General features: G+C 47.5%; 2 protein-coding genes across 2 annotated transcripts; both read left to right on the forward strand.

The window, feature by feature from the left end:
* Window positions 1-218: 218 nt before the first annotated feature.
* Window positions 219-1,598, forward strand: LOC142784647 (uncharacterized). Its single transcript, XM_075883077.1, has 2 exons — window positions 219-388; window positions 1,101-1,598. Exons 1-2 carry the CDS (start codon window positions 243-245, stop codon window positions 1,459-1,461), a joined length of 507 nt encoding a protein of 168 aa, XP_075739192.1. The 5' UTR covers window positions 219-242; the 3' UTR covers window positions 1,462-1,598.
* A 6,142-nt stretch (window positions 1,599-7,740) lies between these two features.
* Window positions 7,741-9,726, forward strand: LOC119185470 (palmitoyltransferase ZDHHC2). The gene is made up of 3 exons (XM_075883040.1): window positions 7,741-7,982; window positions 8,688-8,927; window positions 9,336-9,726. The coding sequence occupies exons 1-3, from the start codon at window positions 7,741-7,743 to the stop codon at window positions 9,724-9,726; spliced, it is 873 nt and encodes a 290-aa protein (XP_075739155.1).
* Window positions 9,727-22,201: the final 12,475 nt, after the last annotated feature.

Consider the following 22,201-nt stretch of genomic DNA (forward strand, 5'->3'; position numbering starts at 1 on the left):
TATTGTCATTTTAGATGTCATACATTAAGCTTTCACTCTGACGTAAATTTTTATTTGATTTAAGGTATCGTTAGGATTTACTTTGCACTAAAGAAAATAGGCACCATAAAAATAGCTGTTGGTCTCTTTAACGCAAATGGCTCTTGCTTCCTTGCGTGCAGATCCTTCCTAAGTGTAGTCATGCATTCTACACTTACTGTCGGCGTGCTCAGCGCGAATTTTTCTACCTGCCCGATACCAACATGTGTTACGAGTCCAATGGGGTGAACGTCTGCACCAGAGGAACAAACAGGTTCGCCACCCTGGAACACTGCGTTCACAGTTGCGTTTCTACCACGCACCCGGCTGGCAAGTGCTTCGGCAAGCCGATGTTCACGCGTTGCGCAAGGTATGTATAGGACATCTTACGATATGTCTCGATCTGTGTTTTCCACTACAGACCTGAACTGTGAAGGGAGAGTAGAACCGGAAAGGAATCTATTTGGTACTGTCAGGTTCTAAATACCATTTGCATTCATAATCAATAAGTCGTCCAGCAATGTTAAGTTCTGATCGTACAGTATGGTTAGTGGTGGCATGTTGCAGTTCTTGTTAGGTGTCATACAGCCTCGGAATACTACTGGTGACTCACGAGCATATATAGAAACCACCATAACCATTAGAATACGTCTTATTTAATATTCCTGTGACTCCATAAAACTCTCTAACCCATTACTGCATAAACCACCTTATTTTATCTTGTTTAGCCCGTTGTCCAGCATTCGTTATTGCTCATCTAACCAGCCACTCGCATGATACGATTTCTGAAACCTCTAGCGTCAATGAAATGTGAGGATGGCATTTTAAGGAGAGGTGGATTTAGCATGCGATAAATACAAAAATACCACGTCGTCGTAGTCGCCACGTTGCTGTCTTATCCTGCACCACCTCTACTAATCTGCTACAAGTATCTCATCTCTCTGTTACACGCAGAGGACAACTCGCACAGATAATGTGTTTCCCTGTAGTACATTTAGCATGATACGGTAATACCGTATCGTAAACGTTACAGTATATGCGGCACTGCTTCTGAATTCCGCCGCGTCATTCGCTGTGTATAGGCGAGATGTCCTGTCCGACTGGTGGTACTACGACCACAGCAAGTGCGTGCCCTGGTCCTTTCCTTCTGGTGGCTGCCCGGCCAACGGAAGTATGGTGTTCGCAACGGCCAAAGAGTGCGAGAGGCGTTGCCGAGATCCACACCATGGACCCCGCTGCGCAAAACCTGACCTAGTGGCCTGCAGTCGACGCCACCTCAAGTACCCGTACTTCGCCCACGTGTCATCCGAAGACGGCCGCATGAGGTGTTACCGCTCTTCGTTGGCCACACTGCGGCAGCACCAGTGCCTCGTTGGTGAAAACCGGTTCCCTAACTTTGGAACCTGCGCAGTCGCCTGTCGGCAGAAGCCGCCATCTTACTAGCAAAGGCGACACTGTGCATCGTTGTCGTGCTCTTGATCGTGTTCCTCCCAGTTTTTGCGCAGCCCGAAACCCCAGTTTTTCGCTCGGCGTTTGTGTACACGATGTTCAAAAGCCAATTTTTATGCAAATTGGTTGTTATGAAGGATGTCACAACCACTTAGCAATCGTTTTTTTCACTCTTTCAAGCGGAAAATATATTTAATCTTTAATAGATACAAGTATATTATGGTCTTCAGATAAGTAACACGTAAAATTTGATGCTTCAGATATCCGTTTAAATTAAATATATCAATGTATTTCACTATATCTTAAAAGCATGTAAAGATGACAAGTATATTTCTACTGCAAAGTCACAAATATTCGAAAATTGAGAAAGCCGTCAGGAATTGCAAACTTGGCATGGCTAATCACCCACTATAGTTTTTTTTTTGAGCACACCGCTACACATAGGACATATTTAAATATCGACAACATTGAGGTGATGAGCAGTGTGATGGAGCCCCGCCGCGGTGGTCTAGTGGTTAAGGTACTCGGCTGCTGACCCGCAGGTCGCGGGTTCAAATCCCGGAGGCGGCGGCTGCATTTCCGATGGAGGCGGAAATGTCGTAGGCCCGTGTGCTCAGATTTGGGTGCACGTCAAAGAACCCCAGGTGGTCAAAATTTCCGGAGCCCTCCACTACGGCGTCTCTCAAATTCATATGGTGGTTTTGGGACGTTAAACCCCACTAATCAATCAAATCAATCAGTGTGATGGAAAAATTTTATGTTAAGCTTGCCTTTTTACGCATATTGCGCTGATTTGAGATTGCTGGGCTGAGCACTGAAATGGCAACTGTTATGGCTACATTCATGTGAACTTGAACATAAACTGCAGGCTACATAAAGGGCGAGGAAAAGCTTCATATTGAAGGCTGTTTCAAACAAATCAAGGTGTTTTAGAGTCTCGTGCTTGCATGCGGACCCGAAACTGTATAGCACACCTTAAACGGAGATGGCAGTCATTGAATGAGGCAAACAATTCGTTATATGCTCTAAAAGCTGTCGTCACTCTGAGAGTGCATTACGTTAATTCAGAAAACATTCTAATTATTACAGCGGCAATAGCTCAATTTCCATTTTGCATTACCAATTTCGAATACGTCAGTCGTTATTCAATCTCCGTAAACATTTAGGTTTATTAACACATCAATTGTAAATATAATGAAGGTTCGCATCGCTATTTTCTCATGTCAACACACGCGCTTCTGCGACAGCTTCTGAACGTAGTAACAACCGCATTCTATCACGGTTAACTACAGCTAAAAAATAAAATAAACGCACACACTTCCTTAACAGGAATGAACAAAAGATTTTTTTGTTAATTTTGGGTAATGGGATGTTGCGATGGGATAAAGGGTAAAAAAATGAAGTATATAATTAAGGTTGGCCTTCTCTGTCTTCTTAGCATAATATTAAAAGGCCTCCTGAATGTCGGGTCTCGAGCTGCGGAAGGCAGTTTACGAATACTCCTTGGCCTCACTATAGGCATTGAAATATAGAGGAAAGGCTGAACACCGCTTGATGTGGTTTGTCTGCGCTGGAAGCGAGTGAGTGAAACAACATTATTAGGTTCTCAATAGACGTGAGTTAACTCAGCGTCACCTGACTAGGCCCACTCGGGGACGGTCAGGTTGCGCGGGCCCTCTAGACGGCCAGGATTGATGATATGTGGGGTTTAACGTCCCAAAACCACCATATGATTATGAGAGACGCCGTAGTGGATGGCTCCGGACATTTCGACCACCTGGGGTTCTTTAACGTACACCCAAATCTGAGCACACGGGCCTACAACATTTCCGCCTCCATCGGAAACGCAGCCGCCGTAGCCGGGATACGAACCCTTGACCTGCGGGTCAGCAGCCAAGTACTTTAGCCACTAGACCACCGCGGCGGGGCGGACGGCCAGGATTTGACGCAGGTTTTGCTAGAAGGGAAACTGCAGTCCGGAGGGAGGGAGGAGCGTTAACGTGTGTCCGCACGGTACTAAAACGAAACGTGGAAGTAGTGATGTGGCCGTGGCTCAGGAGACGGAATACAGCGATTAGAAAGCGCTGCTTCTATAAATCTACAATGCAGCATACAATGCAGCATGTCACGGCGCCTCTAGAAGACCTGTCAAGTTGTAGAGAATGGAAGATGGGGAGAAAGGCATCCCTGGTCCAGCATGTAGTGAGGGACAGGTGTCACGTCCAACAGGGAATTCAACCCCGCGTCCTCAACGTAATGCAGCACCCACTTGAAAACGGCTGTGCGGGTGGGCACGAAGAAGTAGATCTGCATGTGTCGTCAATGGCAGTGAATATCGGTGAACATGGTGGCTCGCTGTGGATGTAGCGCAGGTCAGTGACACAAAGCAGGTAGCACTGTGTACGTCGGGAAGGACCTGGTAAAACCAGGGCAGTGCACGAAGCTAACAAAACAAAGCACGACATCAGAACTTCATAAGGACAAGATCTTATTAACAACTCACTACAACAACTTCTCATTACTCGAGATAGGCACGCCCTCAGGAATGCCGTTGGCGGGTACTATGCACTAAATTGGCTGCTTTGCAACTCCGTCTTGCGATGGGAGTTGAGGTTGACCCTATGTCTAGTTTCTGACTTCAAACTTATTTCTTGGTACATTAAGAAGGCAATTTTTATCGTTTCCTGGTAAAATTAACTCTTTCGAAGATTTTATGTCCTGTCAGCCGATGTGCGGAAACGTCCTCACTGCAGCGAGCTCATACGTGTCAATGAGCATCAATGCAGAGTGCGGCGTGCATGTATATACGGAGTGGCGAAGTTGTGTGCGCGTTAGAAAACGCGTGGACGCTGCTCACACAGCCCAAAATCTTTGCAGGTGCAAGTTTGTCGCACTCCTGTATACACGCCGCGCCTGCTCAAGAGTGAAATTCATAAGAGCACTCAGTTCAGTTCAGTTCAGTTCAGTTTATTCATTCATTCAAAATACAAAATTCGTAGAGTGTAGTATGCAGACGAGGGTCCCAAAGTCAAGCGACTGCAGGGGGACCCTCGGTTAATTATAACAATAAAATTATTAATTATAACAGCACGTAAAATACGCAACACAAAGAAAAATAAACATTGAACTTACATAAAATAACATCAAGTAAACAAACAGGCACTCATTCGCAACAATGTAAATCTGGGCTGTTCATCTTGAATCATACTGTTACGTGAAGGATAGTCGCTTGCACCGTAGACCATTTACAAGGTATATTTACAAAAGCGGTCCCACTGCTGACCGGTTCAGGTCAGAGTGCGAAGCGAGAGACCTTCGTTCTCTTCGTCGGGCGCAGCGCACGCGCACATGGTTCGAGAGGCTATAATTATGCATGAAGCAATAGTATTTGAGGACGGGCTGGTGTTACGTAAACTCTGCTAATAAGTCTGCTGCTTCAATGTCGAACTTTCGTATTAACTTTTTTAGTACAATGAATTACTCTATCTTGAAAAAACTGTTGTTCGCATAAACCATATATACGCAAGCACAATGAATTCAAGACAATATCAATTCACTTCTTTGAAACCTATTTGAGCCTTTGCTTAAAAAAAATGATGTAATTTATTCTTCAATAATAAAAAAACTGTACTGATACTACTGTTCTTGTTCTATCTGGCTACGCATTTGACGATAAAATTTTATTAGGTGCCTACTTTGGCTTTAGCATTACCTCTGAAATTGAAGTCTAGCCAAAGGCAAACCTCAATGTCGGGTCACAAATCTGGGCACTAGAGGCAGTGTTGGCTCTTATGGAAGTGTGCCAGACAATATTACGCGAATCGGCTAGAAAGGGAGACGATGGAAACGAAATGGGGGCATCATTAAGCATTAAGTTTCTTGAGCACTGTACGTTACGGAACTTGAAAGAGCGCCAGTGATTTCGCAGTATTTTATGGCGTAGCATGTACGAGCCAAGATGTTCAACTAAATGGTCATATTTCGGCATTCTTCGGCTGCAGGCAAAGCTAATGTTGTACTGGGAGCGTTCTTACTCTTGCTCTGCTCAAGCCTGTCTATCGAAATAAATAGTTATGTCTTTATTGACTTAGCTGACGCATTATTCAGCGCCATACCAACATGATACCTCAGAGAGCTCCATAGGCGTCCGCGAACCAAATACACACATGAAGTCATGAAGCAAATTTCAAATGTGAACAGAGTAGTAACGTCGCCTCAGACCACATAAGCACCCTTAATCAATCAAAGGTTCATAATGAGCATGGATTACAACCTGAAAAACAAAAGAGCAAGACGATTGCAGCTGTCGGGTTTGGGCATTCTATAGGAAACCATGAACCAGAAATTAGCATTCCAAAACGCGGAAGTATCCGTTCTCCAAGTGGAAGTTTCTCGGATTCAATATAGCTGTGCCACGCTCAATCTTCAGCGAAAGGTAGCGCAAAGACGTGTTTCGAACAGCGAGAGTCGATTCTTTCAGCGTATATCGAGTCTCGGCTGTGGACCTTATTGTATTGCCCTGACGCACACATTCCAAGCCTTCACTCCGGCCTTTAAAGCAGCCTACATGCAGGTGTCCGGGACAGCTTGTGCTTAAAATACACAGATGCACATGCATCCGGTACACATTACCGGCGTCACTACCGCAGCTGAAACTTCTCTGCAATGTTGTCGCTTTAAAAAAAATTCGTTGCCGAGCAGCATGTTTTACGGCAGCACAAATGCAGCTTGCAGTGGGAGTTCGCAAAGAACTTGCGTCCCAATTCATTCAACATTACTGAACGCGAGAAAGGACACTGCACAATTGAAGGTTATACCATGTGTTTTCTATAGCACTTATTAACATTGTCATTGCGCACAAGCTAGGACCTCTAAACCTAACTTTATAAATTGACCCTATTCAACGTCAACTGGAAGCCCATGACGCAAGTCAATCGTGCCAGCTGTGCGTGTTACCCTATTCGGTCTATAAGAGCATGCAAAAAAACACATTTTAGAAAGCAGGAAAAGGCATACAAGGCGTGCAACACCCACATTTTTTTAACCTGGTCCAAGTGACTCATTAAATGCCCTTTACGAGTCCAGTCTTGCGAGAAACTTCAATGCGAAAGACTTCTGAATCCCAGCTAGGTCGGCTCCCTTCGTGGCTTCTTTGCCCGATGGGAGCTTCTGCGGCAACGCATCTGCCAAAGTGCGCGCACTTTTGCGGCGTCGGACACAGGCCAACGACGACTGCTTTCAGAGAGATCGGTGCCGTGCCTGCGTCAATGTTTGTCGCATACTACCAGAGCACCTGCAAACGTTACAGCAGTGCCTGCGCTTTTTCCTCAGCTCTCCAGGTAAGACGTTTGCTCGTTATTTCTGTCCGACGAAGCACCAATGCTTCAGCACGCTTCGGGTGTCAGTCAAAAGGGTTAATCTGATCACTCTTACTCAGATTTGATCCTTATCGCTAGGCTAAATCATTGCGGAGCTTTAGTGCAGACAACAAAATAGATCACAGCGTGGCGTATGTATTCCGAGTGATTAGAAATGTCAAAATATAGAATAAATATTTTAAAATATTTGTAAAACTCTAAAGCAGGCAGATAGCTTTCTCTAAGCCAACTACCGGGGATTGAAATGGACCACAAAGCTCGACGCCATACTGAAACCTAAGAAGAAGCAGTGCGAGTTTCATGCTTGCTTTCGCATGTTCTTTTCAAAAGAGCGCAAAAATGTGTTGACCCTGTTTACTACGAACTAAAAAAGAAAGAAAGGAATATCCACACGTAAATATCCTAGGGACTACGAAGTTTCCGTGATTTATCCAAGTGGTTTAGGTGGCCAATGTTCATAGACTTAATAGACACAACTAGCACATAGTAAGCTCTTTCAACATAGGGACGTGCAGACTTAAGCAACACTGCCGAATCGTGGGCAGTGCTAGATTGCATATAGCTGATCTCCGTGGCCGATAGCTGATCCCTGTTGTTGGAGTTTCTGATAGTGGAGCAACACTTCGCTTGGTTGGCTCGATTGCTGCCCAGTTAAGAAAGACATCGCCGTACCCCGCTTTTCAAAATTTAGGTGGAGGGCTAACTTCATCTGCATTTTCTGGTTGCATGATGGCAAACTATTATATAAATTTTGTTATACTAATATATTTTCTATTTTCTTTTTTTAGTTATAATACATCAAGAGAGTGAATAAATCTTCTTCATGTCACGTTCTTGGTGAACTCTTTCATGTAAATAGGAACATCATCATCATCAACATCATCTATAACAACGCATGCTGCCATCGGTCGACCGGCCAGTTACTCTCATCGAGGATGGTAGCAACGCCCTTCGGGGGAGCTTCACAAAGCCCCGTCCGCTCGCCTGGCTTCCCGTGTTGCTGGTGTCGGCGCTGATTTCCTGTGCCTACTACGCCTACGTTCTGGTTTTCTGCCGGCTTATTGTAGCAGAGGAGAGCATAGCCAAGGCCATAACGTTCAGCACCGGATTTCATCTGCTTCTGTCCATGAGCATCTGGTAAGACGCAGAGTGCCTAACCGGGACGTTCGTTTCTCTGGTGCTGTGCACATGTTTTGGGTGTCGCTCCTATAGGTCTTCTTGCGCTTTGTTTTGCGCGGGCACGTTTCTACGGGAGTGAGAATATTCGAAATAAATAAATACCGAACGCAATATATTTACAAATGTACACGGGAAGTCCTCCAGCCAAGAGGGTGGAACACCACAACCAACAACAACACGAGTAAAAGTGCAATCGTTATCTTCAGCGTCTCGATTGATGGAGCCTTCCTTCTTATTCGTCTCGACTTTTAACAATAATAGCAAGCTTATGGCATCTGATATCAGAGTAACTTGAGGAATAATGTCATTGCCAACGTCACATAGCTCATTGCATTTGCTATACGAGAACGTTGAGATCAACTACACAGATCCTGGGGAACGTGGTGCGATCACTTTCGCATCAGGCTGATCACCTGCGCTCGTACCATCACTGCGTTCGTACGGAGCAAAAGCTTAACTTCGTAACAAACTTTAATTTGCTGCGTCTCCCCCCAACCGTTTAACATGCGCTTCAACTTCTTTCTTAGTCTCTGAAATCCAAACAGCCACCTCATATATCATCTTTCCCACCCTCATTCAACTATATTCTGCACAAGTGTTTTGCGTTGTGGAATTTAGTATGATTTATTGTTTACGTCGTACTGCTCACGTGTTATTTTAGAGGTCGTACGCGAAGACGACGGCGACGGCGATTCCCGACGTTCCACCAGCGTACCTGTTGAGCGTGGACCAGGAGCAGGTTCTGGCCAACTGTCGAAACGAGCACACGTGGCATGGTCTGCTCGAGATGCTGGCATCGCAGAAAGGCGTGTTCACTCGGGGGCCTGACGGTTCCGCGCGTTACTGCGTGTTATGCCATCTCCTCAAGCCGGACAGATGCCACCACTGCTCCACGTGCCGAAGGTGAGCCCGCGTACACTGTGCACTTGAACATGGGACGTCATCTGGTGGCTATAAAAGAGATTACTGCATCAATAAAAGATTTTGTTAGGGATGCATGTTGACGCTCCTTAAAAAAAAAGAAGTCAAGAACCTACCCTTCGTTTGAGTATCGTGCTCCTTTGATGTGTGAATGCTTTCTGTTCATAAAGTTTTCTCGTTCTGAGGGGCGTGTCATCTTTTTCGTCCTACAGTAGATTTGTATACGGACGCGCGCGTAAAATTAGTGACTCTTATAGAGCGGTTTTCCTCTTTGTATGTTATTCCTAAAGTGCTTACAGTACACCGAACTGAGGATTATAATGTTTTACGACCTCTCTCGCAGTTTATCGATATGCCACAAACGCAGACCTCCCATAAATATTTTCTCAGATGCGTCATGAAGATGGACCATCTCTGCCCGTGGTTCAACAACTGCGTCTGCATAAGCACCTACAAGTTCTTCTTGCTCACTCTCTTCTACACGGTTGCACTGTGCCTATACGGCTTGGCCACCCTGACAGCCCACTTGGTTGAATGGTGGTCGGACGCGTGGCTTCGGAAGCCGTACGCTTTCCACGTGGGCTTCCTCCTGGTCGTGGGCACCGTGCTGGCCGTCGCTCTCGGCTCCTTTCTCGTCATGCACCTTTTCATGGTGTCAAAGAACGAGACGACGCTCGAGAGGCTGCGCGACGCGACGTTTCAAGAACTCGGGGACTCGTTCGATCTCGGGAACCGCTACGAAAACTTCGTAGAGGTGTTCGGTCCGCGAAAAATAATTTAGATGACTCCAGTATTCACGAGTGTTGGTAACGGCATCCGTTTCCCGACCCGGCTGCACCCCACGCGAGTCACGGTCGAGCCTCGAGTATCTGCCGTCGTGGTGAACTATTCTGCGGCTACCTACTCGATGGGGTCATCCGGTTTCGATAGCAGAGCTGACGTCGTGAATATAGAACGATAATCGATTGAGGCCTCTGGAGACTCCTCTGAGAAACGTAACACGACTGAATTTTGATGGTTTTTTCTTTTGAATTACGTTCTCATATGACTTACAATAAGCACATCACATGCTCTTTGTTGCCCGAGCGTGGTGCTCCGTCTCCTTTTGTGCCAAGCTACACCACTTCTGTTCATTATATTTATCTTTGTTATATTATTTTGGTACATCTGCGAATCGAATATAGGTCTCTCATAACCTTTCACGCCCCCCCTCTTCCCCCTTCTGCCGCTTTCACCACACCGAGCTTCGCACAGTACCAACTGAGCACAAATAAGGATTAATTTCTTTTAGTAAAAATGACACCTCTTTTAGGATTTTCAAGATAGCCACACCGCTATCTCGACTCCACCTCGTATCTCCAACAGGTACCATGCTGTGATCCTACGACATGCGCAGACCAGTACTCTACTCGTACGTAAAACCGCCTTTATGATAGGCCGCAATGAATACAGAAATGCTTCAAACGTGGAACGCACCCACTTTTGAGAAATGCACAATGAACCTATATGAAGTAACTACCAAAACTGTATATATATATATATATATATATATATATATATATATATATATATATATATATATATATAGTAGATTGTAGTGAAGAGGAATGCCCACCACTACCCAAGCGACATGACACGTTCGCGCGAGGCGCGAGCTGGGACTGCCTGGTAGCTGCTGCGACGACGCCCGTATATTCGGCCAGCTCTTGCTGCTTCTGTCCTGACGCTGCTACCTCTTATCGTCTTGCGTTTACATTATATTTTGGTGGAGGCTGCTGCGGTTTACACCGACCCTGGAATTGCGTAGCCGAAAGCTGCCGTCCGTCATGCCTGACGACGCTGTCTCCACTCCCCCCGGGCTTCGCCACCCAGGGGCTGTCCCGGTGCCCAGCTCCTGCGTGAACCCGACATCTTCAGCGGCACAGACGAGAAAGACGTTGAGGATTGGCTGGAATCCTACGAACGAGCCAGCGCTACCAACAAATGGGAGGATGCCATGAAACTGGGTACCGTCATGTTTTATTTAACGGATGTCGCCAAGCTGTGGTACAGAAACCACGAGGCGGACATTCCTACTTGGACGACCTTCAAGACCTGCATCACAGCTGTTTTTGGACGCCCTGGGGTGCGCAAATTTTGTGCAGAACAACGCCTACGAAGCCGGTCCCAACAAACTGGTGAGACATTCACCAGCTACATCGAGGACATCCTCGACCTCTGCCGGCGTGTTGACCCGACGATGCTGGAAACTGACAAGGTACGACACATTATGAAAGGCATTTTCGACGACACCTTTTAAATGCTCCTCTCGAAAAACTCGGTCAGTGTCTCGGAGCTCATTGAGCTGTGTCAGAGTTTTGACGAACTCCGACGACAGCGTCTTCTCACGCGAAACCCTAACGTCCCGGATGACACCCTCTCAAGCTTGACAACCACCTCTGACCATCACTCGCTGCTATCGCAGATCAAGGAGTTTGTTCGCGCTGAGGTCGCTCATCAGCTGTCGCTGCTATCAACAGCCGGCCAACCACCATCACATCTGCCAGCGAACATTCCTTAGGTCATCCAGGAGCAAGTTTGCGCGGCTCTGCCACCTGCCCGTGACACTTCGCCGTTGTCGACCCCTGTGACCTGTGCCGAGATGAATGCACCTCTAAGCTATGCTGAGGTTGCCGCAAGGCCACCTCTGCAGACATTTAGGTCACTACCATTGGCTGTGCCCATTCCTACGTTCACTCAGCCAAGGTCCCTCCAGAGTAGTGGACAACGGCGTACACCCGACAATCGGCCGATATGCTTTGCCTGTGGGTTGCCTGGCCACATAGCGCGATACTGCCGCTGGCGTGTCCCTGCCTATCAGCAGAACTACCCCCAGAGCTTCGAACCTGTCTCTTATGCGCCACAGCGCCCTTCGTTCGCAGGCTCCCAGCATCCCGTCCAGATGTCATCGTACGCCGACCACCACCCACCTGTTAACTGTTGCTCGCCATCACCTCGACGCCGCTCGCCATCGCCGATGCGTCGTCGTCCTTCATCGCCGAAGCGGGAAAACTGATTGCCGCAGTTCCAGAGGCAGGAACTGCGACACCCGCGAAAAGACCAAGGCCTCTCTCTTCACCGACGAATGTACTGGACGTATATGTGGACGGCGTCGCTGCACTCGCTCTCGTCGACACTGGTGCCGCAGTTTCAGTGATCAGTGCCACACTCTGCTGCTTGCTCAAACAAGTTATGACGCCACAAGCAAGTATATCGCTTCGTACAGCAAACACAGAGCACGTCACGCCGGCCGCATATACTGCTCGCATTGCGATTGACGGCGTTATATATGTCGTCGAATTACTGGTGTTAATTCCTGCTCCCATGACCTCATTTTGGGCTGGAACTTTCATTCCGCTAATAAGGCAGTCATCGACTGTTCGCGCGCTGAGGTGGCATTTGAAGTGTTTAGCGATGCTACTTTACACGACGCTGTTGAAACCGGGGACAAACTATTTGTTGCTGAAGACGTTACGATACCGCCGCACTCTTTCGCCCTTGCCATGGTGTCTTGCAACGTGCTCGCCGAGTCAAGTGCCCTTTTCACGCCATCTGCCGTTTTCGTTCGTCGCAAATGTTCGCCGCTACCTCATGCCCTTTTGGAACTTCATGACGGTGTCAGCAGACTGCTCATCTCGAATATGCTGTCATCTTCTGTAACACTACTTCGGGGCGAGTGCGTCGAGGTGTTTACAGTTTCGACCCTTCTGCAATTATTGACATGCCAACTGGTTCTTTCGCCAAACACGGAATCGCTGGAATAACGTGTGCCTCTACGCCGCCACTAGACCTGACATACTGAGCAGCTCCATCGCCGACACGTTAACCGTTTCGCAACGTGCTCAGCTTCTACGACTCCTGAACAAGTTCCGTTCTTCCTTTGTCTGCCAGCATAGTCCCCTCGGCCGCACATCGGCTGTGTGTCACCGCATCGACACGGGCACCAATGCACCACTGTTTTTTGCGTGTCCACGACAGAGCGCCAGGTTATCAGTGACCAAGTAGCTGACATGCTCAAGCATGGCGTCATCCAGCCTTCGAATAGCCCCAGGGGATCTCCAGTCGTTCTTGTTAAGAAGAAGGACGGGTCAATTCGCTTCTGTGTTGACTACCGTCGTCTTAACAAAATAACTCGAAAGGACGTTTACCCCTTACCGAGAATCGACGATGCCCTTGACAGCCTCCAAGGGGCGGAGTTCTTCTCTTCTATTGACTTACGGAGCGGCTACTGGCAAGTCCCTATGGTGCCTGAAGATCAGCCTAAAACGGCCTTTGTCACACCTGATGGCCTTTACGAATTCCGCGTCATGCCTTTCGGTCTTTGCAATGCGCCCGCAACATTCGAGCGGATGATGGACAATCTTTTGCGTGGCCTGAAGTGGAAAACATGCCTGTGCTACTTAGATGACGTGGTTATATTTTCGCAAGATTTTCCCACGCATCTCTGCAGGCTAGATGAAGTACTACAGTGCCTAACTAACGCCGGCCTTCAGCTCAACCTGAAAAAATGCCGCTTCGGTGCAAGTCAGCTCACGATCCTCGGCCATGTTGTCTCTAAAGACGGTATTCTTCCTGACACCACCAAGCTTCAGGCAGTTGCAGAGTTCCCTAAACCCTCATCTTTGAAGGATCTGCGAAGCTTCCTTGGCCTCTGCTCATATTTCCGCCGCTTTATTCGGAATTTTGCGATGATCACCGCCCCCTTGACTGAACTTTTACGGAATGACTCGAAAAGTTACACTTGGTCACCCGCCTGTGATGATGCCTTCAAAAAGTTGCGCCACCTGTTAACCTCACCGCCAATCTTGCGTCACTTCGACCCGACTGCTCCGATTGAGGTGCACACCCATGCAAGCGGTGTTGGACTCGGCGCCGTTCTCGCGCAGCGCAAATTGGGATTTCAGGAGTACGTAGTCGCTTACGCAAGCCGTACCCCTACCAAAGCGGAGAAGAACTATTAACAGAGAAGGAGTGTATGGCAATTATTTGGGCTCTAGGTAAATTTAGAACGTACTTATATGGTAACGCTTTCGACGTTCACCGATCACCAGGCACTTTGTTAGTTATCCACGTTGAAGGACCCCTCCGGCCGTAGTTTGCTGGGCTTTGCGGTTGCAAGAGTTTGACATGCGCGTTGTCTACGGGTCTGGCCGACGTCACACTGATGCCGACGCGCTAACGCCTTCACCTGTATCATTGGAAAGCTCTGCTTGTCTATATGCCGTGGACGAAACGGTTGCGTTTCCAGCAAACTGCGACATGGCGTCTGAGCAACGTAAGGATGACTGGATCAACGCTCTTCGGTGATTTCTATCAGACCCATCGACTTCTTTATCTTCTCGAACATTGCGCCGTCAAGCGGTTCCCTTTGAGATCCGCGATGACCTCCTTCACCGCAGGAATTACAAGTCTGACGGCCGAAAGTGGTTACTGGTCATACCTCGCCATCTTCGTGCTGCAATATGTTCGGCTTTCCACGCTGACCCTCAGTGCGCACATGCGGGCATCTTCAAAACATACGCTCGGCTTTCCTCCCGGTTTTATTGGCGAGGCATATACACCTTTCTGCGCAAGTACGTTCAGTCATGCCCGCAGTGCCAACGACGGAAAGCTCTGCCTCAACACACCTCTGGTCCGATACAGCCAATTCCTTGCCCAGCCAGAACTTTCGACCGTATTGGAATCGATCTGTACGGACCTCTTCCATTCACGGCTTCAGGAAACCGTTGGATCGTTGTCGCTGTTGACTACTTGACGCGATACGCAGAAACAGCCGCTTTGCCTGCTGCCACAGCACGCGACGTATCATCTTTCCTTCTGCGGAACTTCATTCTCCGTCGTGGCGCACCGCGTGAACTCCTCAGCGACAGAGGACGTGTGTTCCTCTCTGAAGTCGTCAACGCACTCCTCGACGAATGCCGTATCATTCAACAGACTACCACTGCCTACCATCCCCAAACGAATGGCTTGACGGATAGATTCAACCGTACCCTTGGCGACATGATATCTAAGTATGTTGCCTCAGACCACTCCGATTGGGACCTCATTCTGCCTTTTCTGACATACGCCTACAGCACTGCTCCACAGGAGACTACGGGCTTTTTACCATATTTCCTGTTATATGGCCGAGACCCTTCCACCACACTAGATACCATTCTGCCCTACCACCCCGATTCCTCCGAGTCTACGCCAATCTCTGAAGCTGCCCGCCGCGCCGAGGAATGCCGTAAGCTCGCCCAGTCGTTCGCAACCATCGACCGATGGAGACAAAAATCTCGGCATGACGATAACCACCCGTAACCTAACTTCGTTCCGGACACCTTTGTGTGGCTTTGGAATCCAGCTGTCCCTACAGGTCTTCCTTCGAAACTTGTTTCAAAATACCAGGGACCCTACCGCGTTGTCTCGCAGACTTCACCTGTTAAAAACATCATCGAACCCGTGACGCCATCCACAGACCAGCGCTTTCGGGGTCGTGAAACTGTTCACGTACAGCGGTTGAAACCATATTACGATCCGCTCGTACTCTGTTTTCCGTAGGTTGCCAGGATGGCTCTCTTTCTGACGGGGAGAATATGTAATGAAGAGGAATGCCCACTACCCAAACGACATCGACATGTTCGCGAGAGGCGCGAGCTGGGACGGCCTGGTTGCTGCTCATAGCGTCATATATATATATATATATATATATATATATATATATATATATATATATATATATATATATGACGCTATGATGAATGGGTGACGTGGCCTGGCTCATACCCCATGTTTATTCTACTGACTTCTTCATCCTCTGCTTCTACCAACCGTCGCTACCTTCTTACATCACATGATTCCCCCTCCCCCCAAAAGAATGCGCGAGCTACAATTTAGAAAGCATGAACAAATGGAGTTTTATAATAAAAAAATAATGCAAGAAAATGCAGAAGTTCCATGCCACACGGCGGTTCCATGCACTTGCACAAAATGTTCACAGGAAAGGCAGTCCGGTGATATCTAGGAGACCTCAGGTGGGCGAGGTTGGCTGTTCCGTTCTGGAGAGCATAACCATGCCTTCAGCGTTAAAAAGAATGATGGCACAACCTGTTTAGTATTGAGGAACGAACAAGGTTGGGAGTCCTTGTAGCGTTGGAAGGTCGGATGTCTCATGCGTTGGATTCTGAGTCGTGGCTGCGACAGACGCTTTGCTTCTAAAATGCGTGCTTCTTGACGGATTGTGACGACGTGATGCCTGCGGGCTGGCGGTATGCAAGAAGTGCTTCCGCATCTTTCTTGGCGTTTTCCGTGGTGTTGCGGTCTGTGTAACTGCAGGCGCAGGGAGCGTCTCTCGTGACTTTCCTCTGTGCGAGAAAATTTGAAGTCTTGGAATACTTTTTGGGTTAGAGATCTTATTTTCCGCTGTTCTTCAAACGGTGAGTGTGCTTCCGTTGAATTTCGCATTTGTCGATGCCTTCGTTGCAGTCTATTTTGTTGTCGCATGAGGTTGCGCGCTTGGCTATGCTTGCTTTGCTGATGCTGCTCAGGAGATGGCTGTAGTGGCAAGCCTTCCGGAATGGGACATTCATTTACTTTGAGGTTTGACGCGTCCTGTAAACAGCTGATGCATGGTGAACAGGTTTCTTGCTTATCGGGCATGGTTGGTGGTGCGCCATCATTGCTAGCCTGCCCTTCAGAGGCTTCTGTGACGTGGTTAATTACGGACGCTTCTGAAAGACAACTGTGTACGAGGTTTGATGTATGATTTGCTTCCGAATTGGTTGAATTCTTGTATTGGTGACCACTGTATGAGGGTACCACATGTGACGTCGCATCACCAGGTTCAAAATGCAAATTTTGGCAAGTTTGCGAGGCCGTGGAAATGAACTCTTGCGACAAAAAACATTCAGAGTTGGCAAATAGTTCATCAAGGGCTTCTTTTTCGCGGCTCACTATGAATGGTTCTTGCGCCTGATAGCATGCGACGTTCGATGCGTCTGAGCCTTCTGTGTTTGGAGTTTCTGGTGGCTGCGCACTGGACGGCAACAATGCAACAGGGGTAGTTCGGTAAGGTTTTAGTTGTGAATGGCCCTCTTTCTGTGCAACTAACGATGCGAGCTGTTCTGACGCATGAATCTGGGTGGTAATTCCAAGGCTTGGCGTAGCATCGTCCGAGCTCCGCAGCTCTATCCCGACCAGTGTGAGCATGCTAGATGTGAGATGGACACTGTGAATCACGAAAGAGCCAAGCGATGGAAAACCAGGAGGCGGGCCAAGTCTGCGAGATGGGGAGTAAGCTGCTCCAATGCGTGAAGACTGATTTTCACTCTTTGAGTCATCTTGGTATTGTTTGGTATTTTCCCCATGTGTCAGCTGGTCTACCATGAACAAGGCGTCCTTATGACACGAATAGTGACCGTTAGGAGCCTTTGAAGAGCTGCGTCGTAGAAAACTAGGTGGTGGGCCATGTATGCGATACGAAGCATGAAAGGCATCAGTAGGGTGAGCGACGTCTCGTGTCGTATGTTGGTGCCGCGACTTTGAAAATGCCGAATTTCGTGAAGAGAAACCTGGTGGAACGCCACGTTTCTTCAAAAATAAGCGTGGGCTGTGACGGCCGAGTGTGGTTGTACGCAGATGGTCGGTAATGAGGAAGTCCTTGTCGTAATCGTTAAAACGGGCAATCATCTCTTCCCTGATCTTTTGCCATGATTCGTCGTTTTCGAATGTGTGTGCCAGGTAAAACTTGAATGCCTCACCGGAGATGTAGTCAGTGAAGTTGGTGATCATTTCCCGTTCCGACCATGATGCAGCGACGGCATGAAGCTCGAACAGGTTGAACCAGTCCTATACGGGTCCGTCGTCCGCTGATCCGGTGTACTTAGGGATGTCAAGGTCGTCTGATCCTGTTGTCATGATGCTTGGTTATCTTGGTGGTCCGCGTTCTTCTGTGGTCCGCGTTCGGTCACTGCGTCTCGCTGAGGTCTTCGATGATGATGGCCGGGCGATGAAGTGGTTGCGAGGTCTTCATCCTGTCGACTCGTGTGACGCTATGATGAATGGGTGACGTGGCCTGGCTCATACCCCATGTTTATTCTACTGACTTCTTCCTCTTCTGCTTCTACCAACCGTCGCTACCTTCTTACGTCATATATATATATATATATATATATATATATATATATATATTTATATATATATATATATATATATATATTGAAACCTTTGACTGTTTCGCCTGCGGGACAAAGCACCAAATATCCAACAGCAGCCACACACAGTGCGCCTAAGATCTACCCCTGCGCGCATTCCCTCTGCATGCGCCATCTTTACCAGGACAGCAGAACAGCGAACAAAGCCCACACCAGTCTTGCCAGTTCTCCTATCATAAAAATGGCGATGAAAATCTGCCTAAACCGTACACGTTTTGGGTCAATAAGAAATGTGACACGTCAGGGGTGGTAACCTGCAGCACGGCGGCGGAATGCCGCCCGTGGAGCAGTAATATGTGGTCCTCAGCACGACGTCAAAACTTGCTATCTCCTTGTCACAGGCCGAAACCATTATCCACTTCATTTCTAACACGCTTGTTGGGCATGCCCCAGGAAATAAGCTGTGCAGATAAAGCCGTAGCAGTTGTGACATCAAGTGGGATTTTGATAAGTAACCTATCTTTGTAACCGACCCTTCTGAACGGTCGCAGCCAGAACGCCCTTCCTGTGTGCGTTTTTGCTTTCTCCTGAGTGCACGTGCGTTTTTTTTCTCTCCCTCTCTACACCCTCTTTCTTGGCCTTATTTCTCCAACCCCAGTACTGGGTAGCAAACCGGATGCCAATATCTGGTGAATCTCCCGGCCTTCCTATTCTCTCCCCCTCTCTCTCTCTCTTCCTCTTTGCAACCTTTTGACATGTATCCTTAAAGTTAACATGATATCTGTTCCAGCTTAGATGCATAATTGTCTACTCCCAAAATTTTTCTCTTCAGCAACAAAGCCCCTTCTCTCACACCCCGGACCACACAATGTCACCTTGATTCGACCCGGCCTTACGCCTCAAAACGTTGTTGACCCCTGCTATAAGTTCCGTCGTCGGTGAAGTTCGACTACGCGAGTGGACGCAATGCCATTAGAGGGGGGAGTTAATGCATCATTTTATTAACTTAGAATTGGCCGAATCTTACCTCTGATCAGCATTATTTTTTTACCATGGCCTGTAGCTCCAGCCCGTGTGCTTCTCGGACAGTTAAAACAAGCATCGAGGAACTGAATGATTCCCCCTTCCGGCTATTCATGCGTGAACTTTAGGCCTTTTGAACGAAAACTAAACAACTTTGAAATACTCCAGGCGCATTTATTTTACTCGTGAGGCTCTACGCCCCCTTAGCACCACCAGGCAATCGTTCACATATCTAAACATTTTTTGGTCTAAAAGTCTGATTAATAGGCACTGCAATGCTTCTTTCACAGTTTGCTAAAATCATTGTGCTTAAAATGGGAGCTATGCTGCCAGTACACTTTGCATCTGTCTTAAGAACTGGTCTTTAAAAAAGTGTCTTGGCAAGATAAGAGTTACATAATGGTCACGTGATTGCGGAGGAAAATAAACAAGTAGTGGGGATAATTATTTACTTATTGGGGGCATTTGTACTCAGGGAAACTCCGAATACAGATAGGCTCTAAAAGACTTTTTAGGAAAAGCAATTTAAAAAAAACTTCCAGTCAAATGCCCGGAAGAGCTGCGAAAGTTCGAAGAGTCTGACTCCTCGATAGCATGCTTTACGTTCCTGAGAATGTTAGGCTGAAGAATAAAACTTAGAACTTATACCAGAACAATTAGATGAAGTACGGAATCACTTCAGGGCGATCCACAAGTTTCTACGTCAGTCACGCGTCCAAGGGCTTTGTAGAGAACAAGCAACGCTGCTTCACCGGTAAAGAATTGACCGCATACAGGCCGGCTTGGTCATTCAAGACTGTGTGAGGCGTCTCCCCGTTTTGTGTCTTTTGTGGTGACATTGGCGGCATCGAACATTCTATTTGACTGCGCTCGAAGTTTGACAGAGAAAGAACAAAGATGGTACACAACTTGCAGAAAGGTTCTCTCAAGCACAGGACATATGAAGATGTCATTTTTCCCGGAAGAACCCATGGCGGCGAGGAGGAGTGTGTAATGGATCCTGATGTCGTTCCATGAGACACTGGGCTGAGTGAAATTTGGTGATGAGCCCCTCTAATTCAAGAGATGTTAAGGCGGAACAATTGCCGGTCATTTATGCCAGGCTAACCTCGCCTTTGCAGCATATCACAACCACCACCTCCTCCATTACATCATACCGCTACCCGCGAGCACATCAGCCGAGCTCCCTTCAGGCCACAGGATACCCAACCCATGGCCGAAGAGATCGAGGTTGTACAAAACACCTATTTGTCACTACCTCGACACTAAAGACTGGAGTGACGGGTGTAACCTCCAACGCACCCAAAACCGACTAAAGAAGGAAGCGTGTCATACGCCCGAAAGCAACATACACGGAACATTGATGCACCACCTCTATCCAACGAAATATGGATAAATGTACCCGCTCTACAACGTACCGGATGTCTCGCACTTGCTCTTGGAATGTCAATGTCATGCAAACAACACAATCCGACCGAAGAGGAGGGTGAACTAAGCACCAAAAACGAATCACGACTACCTAATCGAAACATGTGGAAGGCCAAGCTCGTCCTCGAGGACCCAGAAGACCAGTGACAACTCGTCGCCAGGGCCAAGAGGGCAGTCGAAGCCAGAGGTTTCCGGGACTAGAGGGAACCCGTAGGGTGGCAGGCAACACTGCAGGTTAGTGCAACCATGTACTGTCGAGCACTAGGCAAGACGTGCGACTGTACATGTTTAACCAGTGCCTGGTGGCCGACCTTCTCTGCCTGCCACAGCAGCGGCAGATGCTCAACTATTTCACCAAGGCTGTGGTGGATTAAGGTAAGCCCCGGGGCCTTCGCAGAACCTTATGGGGCTACCCTTCCGGATGAGTAACCAGAAGCAACCGAAAGCCACGTTGGTGTACTCTTCTACCCATTGAGAAAAACGGGTGGGTTCTGCGGTCGGCACTGGGAATCGAGCACGGTACCTCCCGCATTGGTAGCGGACGCTCTAACCATGTAGCCACCGCTGAGGGGAATGACATCGGGCTCGGAACACTGTTTCGGCATTAGATGCTTATTTCTCTCTGTCTTTCGGCATCAATGGAAAATGCAAAATCTGACTTCGAGGAATTTTCATTTTTCCGAAAAAATTCAAGCACTTCATCAGAGTTCCGAACCACAAAAGGATCAGTGACATTTAATGCCACACAAATGTCGCTGGAGTAATCCAGAAGTTTCATTGTGCCGCTTAACCTCCTCTGTGATATTGTGACAACTGAACGGTCGGGAACATGGTCTTTATGAATTTTTACCGTGAAAAAAAAACTCATAGGAGTCTTTGTTAGCAGCAAGTACTTTTTTTCAGATAACACAAATTGAACTCTTAGCACTATGCAGCGGTCTCGTGCCAGCGGCAAGTTACATATTTATCAAGTTTTGTCCACATTTACATTACATTTACTTCTAGTATCATCCCCTATACTTTCCCTGGCATCATTATCTGTTAGTTCTCATTATAAATATGTGTTTGACAGAGAAAGCGAGCCCTTAAATTTACACTTCTTTCTTACGATGCCAGCGCCTGCTTTTTAATCTTGGCTTAGGCAATGTTTGCAGCTTTGAAGTGCTTCGGAATCGCTTCTTTTGCTTTCTCACAGTATATTGACATATATATAACGACAAATGCACCTTTTTAACGCCTAGCAGCCGGGAAAGCAAATATTTGCAACTGTAAAATTCGTTCCCACGCTCTAATGATGCATAAAAAAACCGTGATGTGCACTTAGCACAAATTTGACAAACTTTGACAGTACTGTGGCCTGGCAACCCTTTACGGAGTAGAAATGTCCAAAGAAATGCAGCAGAATTTGACATTGAGTGTTACCTTTTTTTCTATCACAAAACATGCTGAGTGAGCACTCCTTTTCCTGATGCAGGTGAAGGATCAGGAGAGAAAGAGAGAGAAAGAACTATTTACTGAAAAGCAGAGAGTTTAACCGGCATATGCGAATGGCTGACTCGGCGTTGGGAAGGGAATTGAAAGTAGGGAGAGAGAGAAAATCACATAAGGTGTTGAAATAGAATAAAAGATTATAGA

Source organism: Rhipicephalus microplus, unplaced genomic scaffold (genome assembly GCF_043290135.1).
Source record: "Rhipicephalus microplus isolate Deutch F79 unplaced genomic scaffold, USDA_Rmic scaffold_15, whole genome shotgun sequence".
Taxonomy (NCBI): Eukaryota; Metazoa; Arthropoda; class Arachnida; order Ixodida; family Ixodidae; genus Rhipicephalus; species Rhipicephalus microplus.